Source organism: Merops nubicus, unplaced genomic scaffold, assembly GCF_000691845.1.
Source record: "Merops nubicus isolate BGI_N331 unplaced genomic scaffold, ASM69184v1 scaffold13178, whole genome shotgun sequence".
Classification (NCBI taxonomy): Eukaryota; Metazoa; Chordata; class Aves; order Coraciiformes; family Meropidae; genus Merops; species Merops nubicus.
Genome location: NW_008626404.1, coordinates 27,320 through 42,593, shown reverse-complemented (window position 1 = coordinate 42,593; position 15,274 = coordinate 27,320). Strand labels below are relative to the sequence as shown.

The 15,274-nt window shown below is 38.0% G+C and overlaps 1 protein-coding gene across 5 annotated transcripts in view; it reads right to left on the bottom strand.

Annotated features, from left to right (window-relative positions):
• The window catches only part of ADD1 (adducin 1 (alpha)), a 31,441-nt gene extending 19,973 nt beyond the window's left edge, over window positions 1–11,468 (bottom strand). For all 5 annotated transcript variants that reach the window (XM_008945988.1, XM_008945991.1, XM_008945992.1 and 2 more), the window contains exons 1-8: window positions 11,231–11,468; window positions 9,688–9,850; window positions 8,447–8,598; window positions 5,159–5,239; window positions 3,122–3,271; window positions 2,162–2,305; window positions 1,939–2,037; window positions 1,400–1,576 (exon numbers count right to left, since the gene is read on the bottom strand). In XM_008945988.1, the coding sequence (XP_008944236.1) occupies window positions 1,400–1,576; window positions 1,939–2,037; window positions 2,162–2,305; window positions 3,122–3,271; window positions 5,159–5,239; window positions 8,447–8,598; window positions 9,688–9,850; window positions 11,231–11,425 (1,161 nt within the window). In that variant the 5' untranslated portion in view covers window positions 11,426–11,468. The remainder of the gene's footprint in view (window positions 1–1,399; window positions 1,577–1,938; window positions 2,038–2,161; window positions 2,306–3,121; window positions 3,272–5,158; window positions 5,240–8,446; window positions 8,599–9,687; window positions 9,851–11,230) is intronic.
• Window positions 11,469–15,274: the final 3,806 nt, after the last annotated feature.

The following is a 15,274-nucleotide window of genomic DNA, read 5'->3' as shown; positions in this document are numbered from 1 at the left end:
TGTGGATAGCCTAGCTCCCAGAGCACTCAAATTCTTCATAGGTAAAGCTAGGGCTGAAGTTTCTTTACAACTGAGTAGTATGCAGGCTGAGCCTCTTTTGCAGAGTTTCCATGTATTAAGCACTGCCGAGGCATTATTGCGGCTGCTTTTAACAATCCGAGCGTACCTTCATCACCCAATGCAGTTAACCACCCAATACGGTAGGTGGCTATTTGTAATAGTAAGGGCCTGTCCTGGATGACTGGATGTTCTTTTCTATTCCTATGTTCCCAGCGTGTACAATGCTGCTTCCTTTGTGTCCCTGCTTCCTGTTTGCAGTAGGAAGCCTAGAACTGGTATTCCCTAGAGAAACTGAAATCCAGCAGAAGCTACAGACAGTGCCAGTGACACAGGATGTCTGCTGCCCATACCCAGCTACACTAACAGTCTCATTACTGCTCACTAAATTCACTGAGAATTTTCTATTGACTTATCGTTACAGCTCAACACTTTTATACGAAAATATTAGATATTCAAATTAAAAATGAAGCAGCCTATGTTCCCCCCCCACCCCGTGCCAATACTACAGATAGGACATCAATCTAAGGGAAAAAAAAATATTTATAATGAACGTGGTGGATAGTGTTTTCAGATATCATCATCAGTGTGGGCCCTGTCAGGGGCACGCACATCACATGACCATGAAGACAAGATGGTTAAGTCTACAAAGGAAAAAGATTAAATAATAAATCAGAAGACTATGTCCAATTATTACAGTGGTAGTACTTTTTTGATATAGTCATTATCATCACTCTCCACAGTCACCATTCAGAAATTTCCAATAGGAAAGGCAGCATCTTTTCTATTAAAGCTGGGTAGCAAATTCTGGTAGCTGGTCATTCACTAAAGTAGTTTTGGTAAAGTCCTATCTGTACCTGAAGACTTTTATTTCTTTATTTGAAGTCTGTCTTTTGAACTCTTCTAGGTTCCAGTAGTGTCTTACAAAGTAAAATCATGAAGGACCATGCACCTGATAAAACATGAACACTGTTTTACAGATTTTGGGAGGGAATGAGAACAAAGGGGAGGATACAGACTAAGGAGTAGCAAGCACCACAGTACTCTCCTTTGGGAGTGCCAAATCATAGAAGTAACCCCTCTGATCTCATCAATAACTACCAGATTATGAATACAGAAGTAAAGCTGCTATCTGAACAAAGGATACTCAAAGCATTCTGTGATGTCTTTCATGTCGCTTCTTCCTCTGAGGGCCTTTACTCTTTGGGACATAACAGGCTGCAGGCTGTATAAACTATCCCAACTACATGTAGCCTATTCTCTACTAACGTTCCTTACGACAGATTTTAAAGTATTTTACACATTATCACATGAAACAATTACACAAAAACACCTGCCTTACCAGATTATCAAGCATTCGCATAAGAGCTTCAAACTCCTGTTCGCCGATCTGCCATTTTGGATGGGATACAGTACCCTCAGCTGCTGGAGACTCAGGGGAACGAGACTTGGCTTTATACTTCCCAGGATCTAAAAGCACTAAATTGTCAGGCCCGCCTGCACTGGCCAGTGTACGTACCTGAAAAACAAAGTCATCTTTAGGAGGAAAAAAACCAAAAATCTCCCCAAAATGGACATCATAAAAAAAACCAAATCTACTTCACTTTCAGGTTAAATAAATTAACATACATGTGTAAAAGCTGTCTTAAGGCTTTGAGAATATCTCTGTTTTAATAGGCAGTATATATCAAATTGATGGTTCCAGTGCAGTATTTAAGTATTGCTGATTGATGTTTTGGATGCCCTTGCACAGTATCATGATTTCACAAATTACCATGTTGGTTTATAGCAACAGCTTAGCCAGTAAAATGCACAATTATTAATCTGTTTGAAGGTTAATATAGCAGACCACATTACTATGTAACATACTAAAACTCTTACTTGAATCTCACAGGCAAGCACTAGATTATGAATGTAGTAGAAAGCCTCCTCAACAGTCTCTCCAACTGATACTAAGCCATGGTTTCTGAGAATAAGGACCTAGAGAAATTTTGCAAAGAAAGTTAACAGCAGTCAGGCAAGTATTTTCTTGCTCTTGATTAAAGAACATATCTCCTCCTCCTCACCCACACACATACTTTTAATTCTAGATAAAAATACTGACCTTGCTTTTAGGCCCCAAATTTTTCTGAATGACCACCTTTTCTTCATCATCCACTAAGATACCATGGTAGTCATGATAAGCTACTTCCCCTAGAGAAAGGGCCTCAGGTGAAATGGGCAAGAGACCACACTTCATTGCAGAAACCTGAGAAATATTAAAACAATTAACTTCATTTCTCTCGACAGAAAAAAATCATAATAAAAACACATCTTTTCATGTATTTCATGCCTGTGTCTGTACACAGTGGGTTTATACTCAATCCCTAGAGTCTCCATTTTTCACTTTTGGATTGGATACAAAAGACATATTGATCTTGGGTCTGACTCAGTAAAGCTGCTTTCATATTACATCAGCACCAATATGAAAAGCCTCACGAAAAAAAAAATCTGCAGCACTGCAGGTAAAGTTACAGAACATTTTTAAGGACTACTCTATAATTACTCAAAGTTTTAAGAATCTGATCATTCATCCTTAAAATAGCTGTATCACTGCTGTTAAACAGTTAATAAAAAAAAATCAGAACATGAATTTTGCCGGAGACACCAGATGACACACTGAAAAAATTGCAGAGAGGTAAAATTGACTTGTAACAAGTTGCTCTAATGACAGGTATTGAGAAAGTTACAAATATCTAAGAAAACCCTTATAAATTGTGCTTTACAAAACCAACAAAATATGCTAAAGCTCTTATGACTCACTGTCAAAAGACAAAGTCTTTTGTGGTAAAGGACACACAAATATAAATATTTTCCAATTCTAAAGCTCAATTTACTGATCACTCATAAAACAATCAAATAAGAAGCATCTGGCTGGTTCCAACACAACAACCTATTTGAAGGCAGACTTAAAGGCTTTTTGCCCTTCAAAAAGGAAGCAGATCCACAACTAAAGGGGACCCATCTATTTTCCAGTTGGGTGTGGAGGTGGAACAGGATAGATGACAGACAAAAAGGTGCTTACCGCTGCCCCTGCTGGCGTATGAATATGAACAATGCATTTAACATCAGGTCGAGCTGCGTAAATTGCAGAGTGCAAAGTAAAACCAGCTTGGTTTACTCCCAGGTTAGTGCTTCCACGATCAACTACATCACCCTGAATATTGATTTTAACCTGGGAATGAAAAGAATTAATTTCATAGATGAATCAAGACTGCCAAAGATCTGATTTAATTCGGCATCTACCACTGAAGCTCTAAAAGTGTATTTCTGTCAGTATTTTAACAACTGTCAAAACGTGCATGACAAGGCTGTAGGGGGGTGACCAGGGTCTCAGCCTTACATTAAGCCAACTGAAAAGGACATTGGGAACCACTGGACACAACAGGAGAAATCGCTGCTTGTAAGGAGCTGACAAAAGTTACAGACAACATTGTGACAAACAGCTGCATTTCACAGCAGAGTTACACAAAAACCTTGCAAACTTTACAGATATTTGGAGTGCTGAGACCTTTTAGAAAGTAGTTTTTTTGAAAGGCCCAGCACCTAGGTAACCGTTCCACTGCCACCATGCAAGCCTGAGAGTGCTCGAGTAATAGTACTAAAAATATCAAGATTGGATATGTACATAGCAAAACCAGAATAAAAGTGGAAAAATAATTATGTGTGGGTTGTTTGTTTTGGAAAGAACAGATGAAAGAAAATTGAGTTTCAAAGTGGAGAAGGGAAGAACAAGCATGGGAAAAATTAAGAGAAAGGGGTAATAAAGGGACAGTTATTTAAGCAGGCTGCTGGTCACCATGCTTATCTGGCTATGTGCCTTAGCACTGTAGTCTTTCTCCTGATTAAATCCTGCTGCTAGCTATGTGCTGTGTGAACCTGTTCTCTGCTCTGTGTATGCGAACACATTTCACTACCTCCATGTGACCTTAACTCTCAAAGTACTTACACTCCTGATAGATAAAAACAGAACACCTTTCAAAGAAATGAACCAAACACACAAAATACTCCCACAGCATGGCCCTTACCCTCTCCTACAAATCTTGTGGTAGCAAGAAAGGGAAGGTCTCTGTTTTTTCCCTTCCTTTTCCTATAGCTTCTTAAATTAAAATTTTACCGATAGTTAAGGTGGAGTTATGTAAGAAAGAGCCAACTTTACAGAAAGCCGAAGGGGAGTACTGGGACCTTAAGGTACCAAGTTTGAAATCGTAGAACTGTTTAGGTTGGAAAAAGACCTTTAAGATCATGAAGTCCAACCATTAACCTAACGCTACCAAGTCTACTGCTAAATTGTGTCTCATCTAAATGACTAAACAGCGTCATCTAAATGACTTCGAGCCACATCGATGGATGGAGATTCAACCACTTCCCTGGGCAGCTTCTGTTCCAGTGCTCAATTAGTTACTACTCTGCACACACTCACCTCACCTCTCTGCTAGAGGTTATTTACCTCACAGTAGCCAGGTGGAAAGAATAGCATGGAAGTTTCTATTTTGCTTAAATGCAAGAGAGTCAACCACATTATCTCCAGTTGCCTCCAGTAGCAGTGCAAACCAAACTGAAGATAAACACTCCCTTAACTGTTAGCTAGTGGGGAACAATTAGAAACTTGTGTCTTCAGGTGCAACCATTAGAGCTCAAAAACATAATTTATCTACACTCTCAGCTACTTGTATCATTAAACAATGGAAACTGAATCAGGCACCTGACACAACGTCTTAAATGATGCAAACCAATTCCAATTTCATGTTTGAAACATCTACTGCTTCCCTCAACAAGGCCAACTCAACAGCCAGCAGCTTTGAGAGGCATGACATGATTAGCTGCCCAAATGACCTGGCTCCCCTTGACAGCTACATCAGCTGCATGACACCTGGTGATGAACACGTGCAAACAAATCTCTCTCAAATATCTCAGCTGTATCAAAACCAGCCATTTTCAACATAACTATTCTAAACATAAAACAGAATTTTATTCTCTGGGATAGAATTTAAATAGTGACAGCTATATAGACATAGAAGATTCACCTAGTCCTATTTTACAGCAAATAGTAATTGCTCACCAGACTAGATGCAGTAACTTCACTATAGAGGAGTCCAAAAGGTACGATGAGGAAGTGCTCCTGCTCAGAATTTACTCTGGCCTACGGATAAAAGAAGAGTAAAAGTTATGATGAGTATTTTATTAAAGCATACAGGAAGGCCCACATTGCTTTCCCTTCCCGAGTACGGCATGGGCAAACGTGCCTGTATGACACACAGCACGCCCCTCATGCGTACAGCAGCAGATAGCTAACACACAGCACAGCGAATTGACTCATGCTGAACACAACCAGACAGTAGGTACACCATGCCAGAGTCCTTCACAGTGGTGCAGGGCAGTAAATCCTCAGATCCCATGGCAATGACAGCTCAGATAGCATGGGAAAACAGAATGATACTGAGAGAAATGGAGGGAAAAAAGTTACTGTTTTGCTTTTTGGGTTGGTTTTTCTGTTTTGTGCTTTTGTTTTGTTTTTAAAATGAGTTTATACTCCAATTGTATTTCTACCACAGTAAAAAAAAAGTATGAAAGAGAAACATGTGTGCAAGTGCAAGAATTTGGCCCACAGATCCAAAATATCTTGATACTGAGAAGGGTTTCATCAGCTATGCTGGTGTGACATCTGTGAGCAGTACAGCACACCTGAAGGTCTTCTACCAAGTATCCTGGCCCTCAGTTGTATTGGTTCTTTCATCTAATCACACAATCAGGAGTTTAGAATACAAAAATAATTCTGACTTCAAACCAATCACATCTTGAGATGCTTCTGTTTAAAGTCTGTACAATGAGAAGTCCAGTACAGGTAAGTAGTTTAGGTGTCTCTCAGTGAAGAATTAAAAGGCTTTAAACGTCTCATACGTCCAGTAAAACATACTCTGTATTTTACTATGAGTTTGCTCAGGTTTTGTGTTTGCATTTGTTTTTAAATTTTATTTATGGGTTTTGAATTTCCCCCAACATGCAGCTACTTTATGTTCCCTCATGTCTTATACTACTTGCATACAGAAATAGTTAAATACATACATACTTTGATATAGCGGGGGAAAAAAAATAATTCTAAACTATGCAGTTGATCAGAAATCCAAAAGCTTCTACTACAATTCTATCTTCCTTTATAACCAGCTGGTAACATGCTACAGCATAAAAGCCTTGAACTGAACCTGTTAGTTGAAGTTAACTTGTAGTTTTATGAATCACCAAAATAGTTCTCCATTAGAGAAGCACAAATTATCTAGAAAATCCTTTATTCATTTATGCAAGATGAAGAACAGGTATTATTCAAAGTACCCCAAAAGTTAGTAAGAAAGCTCAAATGTAAGACAAACAAGCAGCAAGACTCACAAGCCACCTTACTTTAGGATTAGATGAAATAAATAGCTCATGCCCTCAGAGCAAACCAAGACTTGGTGACTGATGTGTACCTTCTGCAAACCTGTAATCTCAAATACTGCCTAACCCTGGAGGCACCCAAGCCTACTCTACATTACTGTGCTTGACGTGAAAGCTCTTGACACTCTGTAACTCTGCTTCTGTACCAGGACTGCAGCAGTTTGAACAATTCCACACACAGCAGCTGGCTCCCAGTCATTGATAGGAATCCAGAAAAGCTAGGAATCTCTACCCAGCTCCCTAGTACACCCAGACTGGCACATGCTCTCATATCCTCACAGTTCCTTTCTTCTCTAACATACAGGCTTATGGCCCCCACAAGAAGGCTGTGGTATCTTTTACTTAAGTACACCAGCAGCTTTAACTTGACTGCAAACACCTTGTAATTAAAGCATGCACTCTCAAAACCCCTGAAAACCTGGAGATGACCTCCAGCACTGCATGAAGTGGCAAGCAATCACTGCATTCCAAAGGAGTGCCTTACTACCACACTACTACTTACTGTATGGGTATACAGAACAAAGATAGGACTGTTTTGTAAATATACAATAACCTTGTTCCAGATCAGCTTCTGAAGGGAAATCAGATCTATTATTCACCTTTCAGAATGCTGTTCACTGGAGAAGTTTGTAAAAGATAGGAGGACTATGCTTTGTGATTGGTGCTGACAATCCATTAACCAAGAGCATTCCAGTATGACTTTGCCCTTCAAAACTGTCTAAACTACTTGCAGAATCCCACACTCCAAGTGCTTTGACCATATTCCACCTCAACTGAATAGCACTGTTATATAATGTTATGTGCTTCCCCCTCCACCAAAAACAAAACAAACTCAACGCATTCCACCCCAATCACATGCCCTTGCCCTAACCACTTCCCTAAGCATGCAGCTCTTCATGACACTTAGTGTTTTATCTAAATACATAAACATTCCCAGGGCCAGACTTCACACTAGGAAGCCATCTCTGAACTCTCCTGTCCAGCAATCTTTTTGTCACATTAATGTCCCTTTCACAAAATCAGCTCTCCTGTCAATCTAAGAAATCGAGGGGCAGCACAGACTTGTTTACAAGAACCATTATGTTGGATATGTTCCCTTACTAAAGGAACTGAACAACCTAAATAACATGGCCTTGATCCTATGTCTGTCCACATCATTTTTCACCTTCACTGGTTCACAAATACTGTACCTTGAAATCTCAAAAAGCAGCAATAAAATTTACCATATTTCATTCAGACTGCGACTAGAAGAACTGTAAAATACATAAAGGACAACGTCTACGTAGAAAAAACAATTCAGCTCTGTTAGGAAGACAATTGACCAGGCTGCACACCACAGCTGTGACTTTACTCATGAGACTCATGTTGATCATTCTTTTGGCATATAAAACATCCTTGATTTGACCTCCTTGTCATTATTTTTATGGATGCCAACAATTACTCAGTCACAAGGAAAATTGTTGGCATGCTGCATTAAGCTAAGTAGTTTGCTCATGTTCAGAAATACTATGGCTGCTTTTTCAAAACGGTTGGTACCTTGAATTATAAAATTCAACTGAAGGACTCACAAGATATTTTACTACTAAGCAAGAAAAATAAGACATGACCTTACAGAACAATATATACAATTATTCAATACATTTAAGATACTAAAAGACTAAGTCTTTCAAGAATCTTAATTTCATCACATGAACTTTCACATACACTCATTTAAGACTCTATTCAGCCTATGGTAGCTGACATCCAAGCTGTTCCAGTTCTTGTTCTTGAGATGCAATGACAAAACTCTTCACTATTATACTGCTTTCAATACCACTCTGCTCCTCTTCCACACAAAGCGAATGACAGATGGGGGAGTGAAGCAGTTCTCTTGTATGTTAGAACAATCGGTTCAGTTAGCTATTGATTCAATACTCACTGTTATATGATTGTAAATAAGCTGAGACCAGCCAAAGAGATCTGCTAATCTGTAGAAAGCTGCCAATTTACATCGTAACAACTTCTCCCCTTTTTCATAAGCAATGGAATCTGATCCTCTCAGATCATTCACTGGTGTCACCATCCCAAGACCTGAAACACAGAAGGGGTAAAAGCACAAGGGGAGGTTGCATTTGACATCAGTTAAAACCTAACAACGTACACTGCTATCACAGTGGTTGTTCTTACTAGTTTACATTAACATATTAACCTAAAAAATGGACAGCAAATTTGAATTACTAAAATTGTCATATTTGTGTAATTATGACAGTCTCAGACAAGATTATTTATCTTTGGTAAACTTAGCATTCATTTCCTTCCTTAATATTCATTAGTGCTAATGTGACAGTGTGTCCCTTAATTTTTTTTTTTCCCCTGAGTCAAACTAATGACTGTAAAATACATCTGCATTGTTAACAGAAAAATGTGACACTATTTTGAGATGTATGATTTGGTATTCCCAAAAAGGAGAATTACACAAGAAAGATGAACACAGGTTCATTTAATTCAAAGCAATTAAGTACAAGCTAGAGAGAAGAAAATTATGGTAAATAATTACAAATCCTGTAGTCCTAGTTACAGTGGAACTAGAAATGTGGTTAAAAGTAACTGTGATAAAGCAGAAAGAAGCCATGCTACAATCTGAACTATTGATTCATTTTGGAGGACATGCAAGAATTTATATTATCTTAACACAAAAATTGTGTGGACATGCATTTGCACGTTCTGGGTTTTGTTTTCCTTCTTTGTTTTACTTGATGTTTCTTGTCTACAGCTTCACTTCACAGAAGAAAGCTGCAAACAGTATTTCAATAGCAAAAGTAATTAGTTTCTAAAGACCTTCACTGTTACTAGACTACTAATGAGTGTTTCATTTTTCCATGCAGCAAACATCAGCAGTATTTAAAGATTTAAATTTTTTACTAGCGCTGACTTATCTGGCTTACTTTTCAGTTAAGATGCCATACTCAAAGTATCTTTTTATATAAATTATGTACATGAATCACACCACATATCACTGTGGTAATTAAAAACTAATCTATTCATTTTATGTTAGCCATGTTCCTGTGAGCAGAACAGGATAGCATTTGAACTTCAGAGTACTTTTTGTTTCATTCACAGTCTTCATTTCAAGCCCTTCCAAAGAAAGGATGCAGCCCTCCCAAACGAAGGTGCACTCACTCATGTTTAAGGCGGCCATTCCGCCTTGTGGTGCCGCAGGGTAGACATTTGGGACGTTGGTGGTCATGAAATCTGCAATCTGCTGTAAAGCCAGTAAACCTGTTGGGTTCTTCCCCTTCTTAAATTGCTCCTGGATCATAGATTCCAGTTCTTCACAAAAAGCCTAGTAAGAGGACATCACATATTGTAAAGCATGTTCAGATGAACTTCCACCTTTCATACACAGCTTCTTTTTAGCAGATAGATGGTAACACCCTACGCCTCTGCTGAACAAGAGCTCAGGGAAGAATTACGGGGTGCACGCTGTTGCTCTCTGGACTTCCAATGATACAAATTATTTTTTTTTTGTTTGTTTTGTAAAGGGAAACTCCAGTATTCTCTCTTCAAACAACACCAAAACCCACTGAACCTACTAATATGGATTTTCGGGAATAAGTAGCAGGATGTACAACCCACTTGAACACAAACTATGACAGGAAAAGTAGTATAACCAGAAAAGATAATGAAAATTGTCAGTGTGGCTCACAGGAAACCAAAAGCCAAGGCGGCATTCGGGAACACAGGAAGGAACAGCCACTGGATTTAAAACAAAAAAAAATACAACCCATTCAAAACAAGTGGTTGTTTACTTTTCTCCTGGTGTTTTGGTTTTTTTTTTGTTGGTTTGGTTTTGGTGACTTTCGGGGGTTTTTGTGGTTGTTATTTGTTGGGTTTTTTCCCCGTTTTGGTTTTGTGGGGGTTTTGGCTTTAACTTTGAAAGGAAGAAAACAAGATTAATTTTTTTTAAAAAATTTTTTAACCATTGCAGGTAGCAGCTGATTTTGACAAGAACACTAAAGTTAATAATAAAAGGGATGTCTTTCAATCATTAATTTAGTCTAAAAATGGGTTCGTTTCACATGGAAAAAAAAACAAACTGAATATACCTCTACATCCCTATTCTTAATAAAGTTGTGTCATGAAATGTTTTGTATGTAAAGTCACCTATCAGTACAAAAGGAAAAAAATGTTATGAGAGAAATTGTTTTGTGTACTTTCTCCCTGAGGGGAAAAGTCTTTAATATTAAATGTCAATCATTCATAGTTTATTACTGGGCACCCTTTCAGAAAGCAATATTAAAAAAACTGCATATGTCAGAATCATGCATGAAAAACTGAGCACAGGATAGACCTGCCTTTTATAAGCTACGCCAAGAAGTGTTAATTAAAATGTTCAAATAAATACTGAATATATGATACAAGTGAAAAAAAATCTGACCAGGACTAGATGGAAAACCAAAAAACTGTTGACAATTACACACAGAATTCTGAAAGCAAGACTGAGGAACTGCTTCACAAGCAGGCAATAATTCAACAAGATAATATGAGGAAAAACTAGGCCACAATTAGGATATTTTAGAAGAAACACCAACCAAAAAAAAAAGATTAAATGCATCCAAGATGCATCTAAAATACAAAAGAAAATTCTCTTAATTCCATACACATATTAAAAATAGATATAATAAGCTCATCACTTTGAGGATGGAGCATTTTCTTTTCTTACTGGGCTTTGAAGAATCATGGAGACTCTCTTCTTCTGTTCCATCATGTTAAAATCCTGCCGAAGGTCAGGTGCCATATTCCTCTCTCTCAAATAATCTGGATTATTTTCATCAACTCGATCAAAATACCTCTCTTTATGAGGGGCTGTTGTTGGAGGTGGTGAAGTCACCACCCCCACACCAGAATCACCATTCATAGCACAGTTTTAAGGAACCTAAGAAGAGAGGGCAGAGAAGAGGAATAAATAAATCCAACAAGGAAATCATGAAGAACTCTGCATGGGTTTCTTGTTTCAAACTAACAGTTCAAATCCATCTAAAATTAGCATGACTTCCCAAAAACAGAAATTATGTTTGTGCAATTGAATAGTAATGCTTTAGAGGAGAAAAAAATATTTTATAAAACAAGATTAGAAAACTAGGCTAACATATGAAAAGTCAAATACACTACATATGTCCATGCTACACAAAACCAATGCACGATCTAAACGACCTCCCGTTCCTCCAACTGTCTACACAGATTGGTTTTCAGAAGCATGAAGTCCTTCAAAACTCCTCACAGGCACTGACAGAGAAGTTCAAGACATGAAATCTAAACTCACTGGGGTTTTTTGTGTTTTCTTTTGTGTTTGGTTTTTTTTTGTTTTGGTTTGTTTTTTTTTTTTTACTTAAAGTTGAAGCAAACATAATAAAAAAGAATATTGCTTAAACCTGAATTTAAATCATTACAGAATATAGGACATTACACATGTTCATTAATATGGAGAATCAACCTCACTGAAGCATGTTCAGCTTGTGAACACATTTCTGGAAACAAACTCAGAAATACTGACTCTGCAATCTTAGGCCTGCTTTTCACAAATATATTTAAGTTCATTCAACAACAGGCACTTTACTACATTAGCATGTGGGGTTTGGAACCTGGAAAGCACACACACAAATGACCCCCACCCACTGGCCAGCGTTCTTTTCAGTTTTACATGCTGTCATCAGTAACTACATGTATCTACTAGACAGCTGAGTACTCAGCTGGTATTGCTCATACACATCCTTCTTCCACTCGCAAGAATCCCTTTGTGTATTATTATCCCAGTTTTCTGGGCACAATATTATAACCTTCATTCCAAAATCATTTTTAGAAGATTTCTGAAGCTTTCCACATACAAACAACCAGTTCAATAAAGCCACCCCTGCACCCTCAAGCCAATCCTTGAGGCTTAAATTACTGATTCCAGATCATCTGGCATATTGAATTAAAATTAAGCTTTTCCAGAAAAGCTTCTTTTCATATTGTACCGTTCTAAACAAAATTTCACTAAGACAAATTGTACTTCACTAATAAAGAGTATTTAACCCTGAATGGCTTGCCAGTTCAGCAAACTGCCATTATTATACACAAAATAAGCCATCATGACATTGAGCAACTTGACTAAGAAAACGAGCAGAGAAAGACCAGTAGGTCTTTTCCTGGAGATGGAAGAATAAAGACAATAAAGCAGCAAAATCCTGCTCCCTGTCCTAGTAAAACAGAATAGACTCATTTTAATAATACCAGAGTAGATCCAGGGTTCACACAATTAGGAGAACCCTGACTGAAACAGTCCATTGTAGTATGCATTTTCAGTTTTGCAAGGGTTATTACCATTACAAACTGCTGATATTATCCAGTCATTGCAATTCTTTCTGCTATGCAGTAGGAAAGATAATATGCATCTTCACCTAAGTAATGATTAATTTTCTACATGTTGTAACTAGGAAATTTTGATAAACATCTCTATTTTTACTATTTTTAGATTTTTCTTAGTGATTTGTCTTAAAATTGCACTTGCTTGTAAATTTTAATATGAATAGGAATTTACTTGCATATTCATTTGCCAAAACCACCTCAGATGTGGATGTACACAAAAAAGGAAAGTTTACATAAGTCAGTCTGAAATGCAGGTTATGTAATTGCAGTGAAGAAAATGATACACTTCAAGACTTCAAAATTAACACAACTCAACCTCTTTAATTCCTACATTAGAAAACAAGTTTCAAAACACAGCTGGTCTCTTATTTCAGACTGAACAAATCCATGAACTGAGACAGTTGAACATTATGAGCAAAAGTATTTTCCTTGATGCTGCAGAATAGGGCACTACTATTGAAATCTGTCTTAGCACTTAAGACACTCAAGTTCTAGATGCTCAGTGATTTCCACCCACTGAGTTGCTAAATAAATACACACAGACACCACTGCACTCTTTAAAGTATTTAATTTTAAACTAATCAGTTTAGGCTTTAAAAGTCATAGTCGGATTTTTTTTTTCTTTAAAGTAAGCACATATGTAGATGCTTAATATTATAACAACTTCTAAGCACTGGTTTTCCACCACCCAGGAAGAAATATACAGTATATTGAGAACTAATGCCTCTATCTGCATTTTAAGGTCATCACCTTTTAAGGTATTTAGGCTAGAAAATTTTAAGTAAGTCAAGATATAGCAGAGGAGCCACCTCTCCTTTGTCAGCTTCGGATCCCTAACACACACTGTCTGAGTCCTCTTCTTCCTCATAACCTCCATCCTGCACCATCTGCAATTTCATGCCTCAAAAATGGTTTTGAAGGCCCACTACTTTCCACAGCCCCTCTTCTGAGCTCTGCTGGCTCTCCTAATGCCTCTACATCCAGGTTTTTGTTGAGGAATGACAGTCTACAGCTTGCTCTTTTACAATAACCACTCACTTGACCCCATCTGAATCTGAACTTCAGCCTCTGCCCATCCTAAGTTACCAGGGTGTTAGGAAACAGCACAAGGGCAAGCCCGCAAATGAAGACAAACCGAACTACTCGAGTAGTTCACCATTTACCTATTAGATAGGACAAGGAGTAGTGGTTTTAAACTAGGAAAGGATTGATTTAGATTTATTAGAAAAAACATATTTAATATAAAAGTATTAAAGATCATTGGAATGGACTGCCCAGAGGTAGTGGAGGCCCCAGTCCTGGAGTCATTCAAGGTCACGCTTGATAAGGCACTAAGCAACCTGACCTAGGTAGAGATGTCTCTGCTTGTATAGGAAGGTTAGACCAGATGATCTCCAGATGTCCCTTCCAGCCTAAAATATTCTATGATTCTATGGTTTACACAGTGTTCTGTTGAGTGTGGCCCCATTTGTGCACTTCCTATACAACAAAGTATAGGAGAACTACTGAGTTCAAACTTACCACCACTGCCACCAGCAGAGAATCCTGGCCTGCTCCTGGCTGAAGCATTCCATTTCCAGAATATATTTAAGTGTAATGTTGCACCTTGTGAGTATGTACAGTCTTATTTAAAGGAGAGCGTACACACATCTGCGAATGTAACTTTGCATTTCATTATTTACACTAATTCCATCTTACTTTCAGAGTGCCAAAAGCTATTTCCAACTTAGTTACTTCACCATTTCTTACTCCCAATGGAAAGAAGCTGGCAGCCTGCGCAGGCAACATTAAAATGGCACCACAGGGCCAAAGTTACATTGCTCCACCACCCAAGTATAAGATGGCATTTAAGAACACCCCAAGAAGCTATTACTGCTTCACCACTATGTAGTGGCAACAATTTAACAGGAAACTCCATGTTCAATGTTACATGATCCTTCTATATCTAAGGTTAAGTATCAGTTTCATAGCTCAGTTTTACAGATATCCAAATGGCATTTCCCTCCCCCCCCCCCCCCCCATTCTAGTAAGTAACTGATTACTGTACTAGTAATTGCTTAGTTTATTGGCTGTCAGCTACTGATGATGGAGCCATTGATTTTGGAATTAAAAATAAACATCTTTGATAACATTTTGAAGAAGCCATTGAAATTTATGAGCTACCTCAGAAGACCCTTTGGGAGTAAGGCATGATGAACTCTCAGTAAGAGCTTCAGTAATATGGATACTGATAGATAAATAAAAGGAATCTGAACAGTTAAGCTGAACACACACTGGGGAACGGCCAACGGTTCTACAAACTGGAAAGTCACACTGAAATCACAACAGGCTGCCCTGGCAGTAAGAAAAAACTAAGACT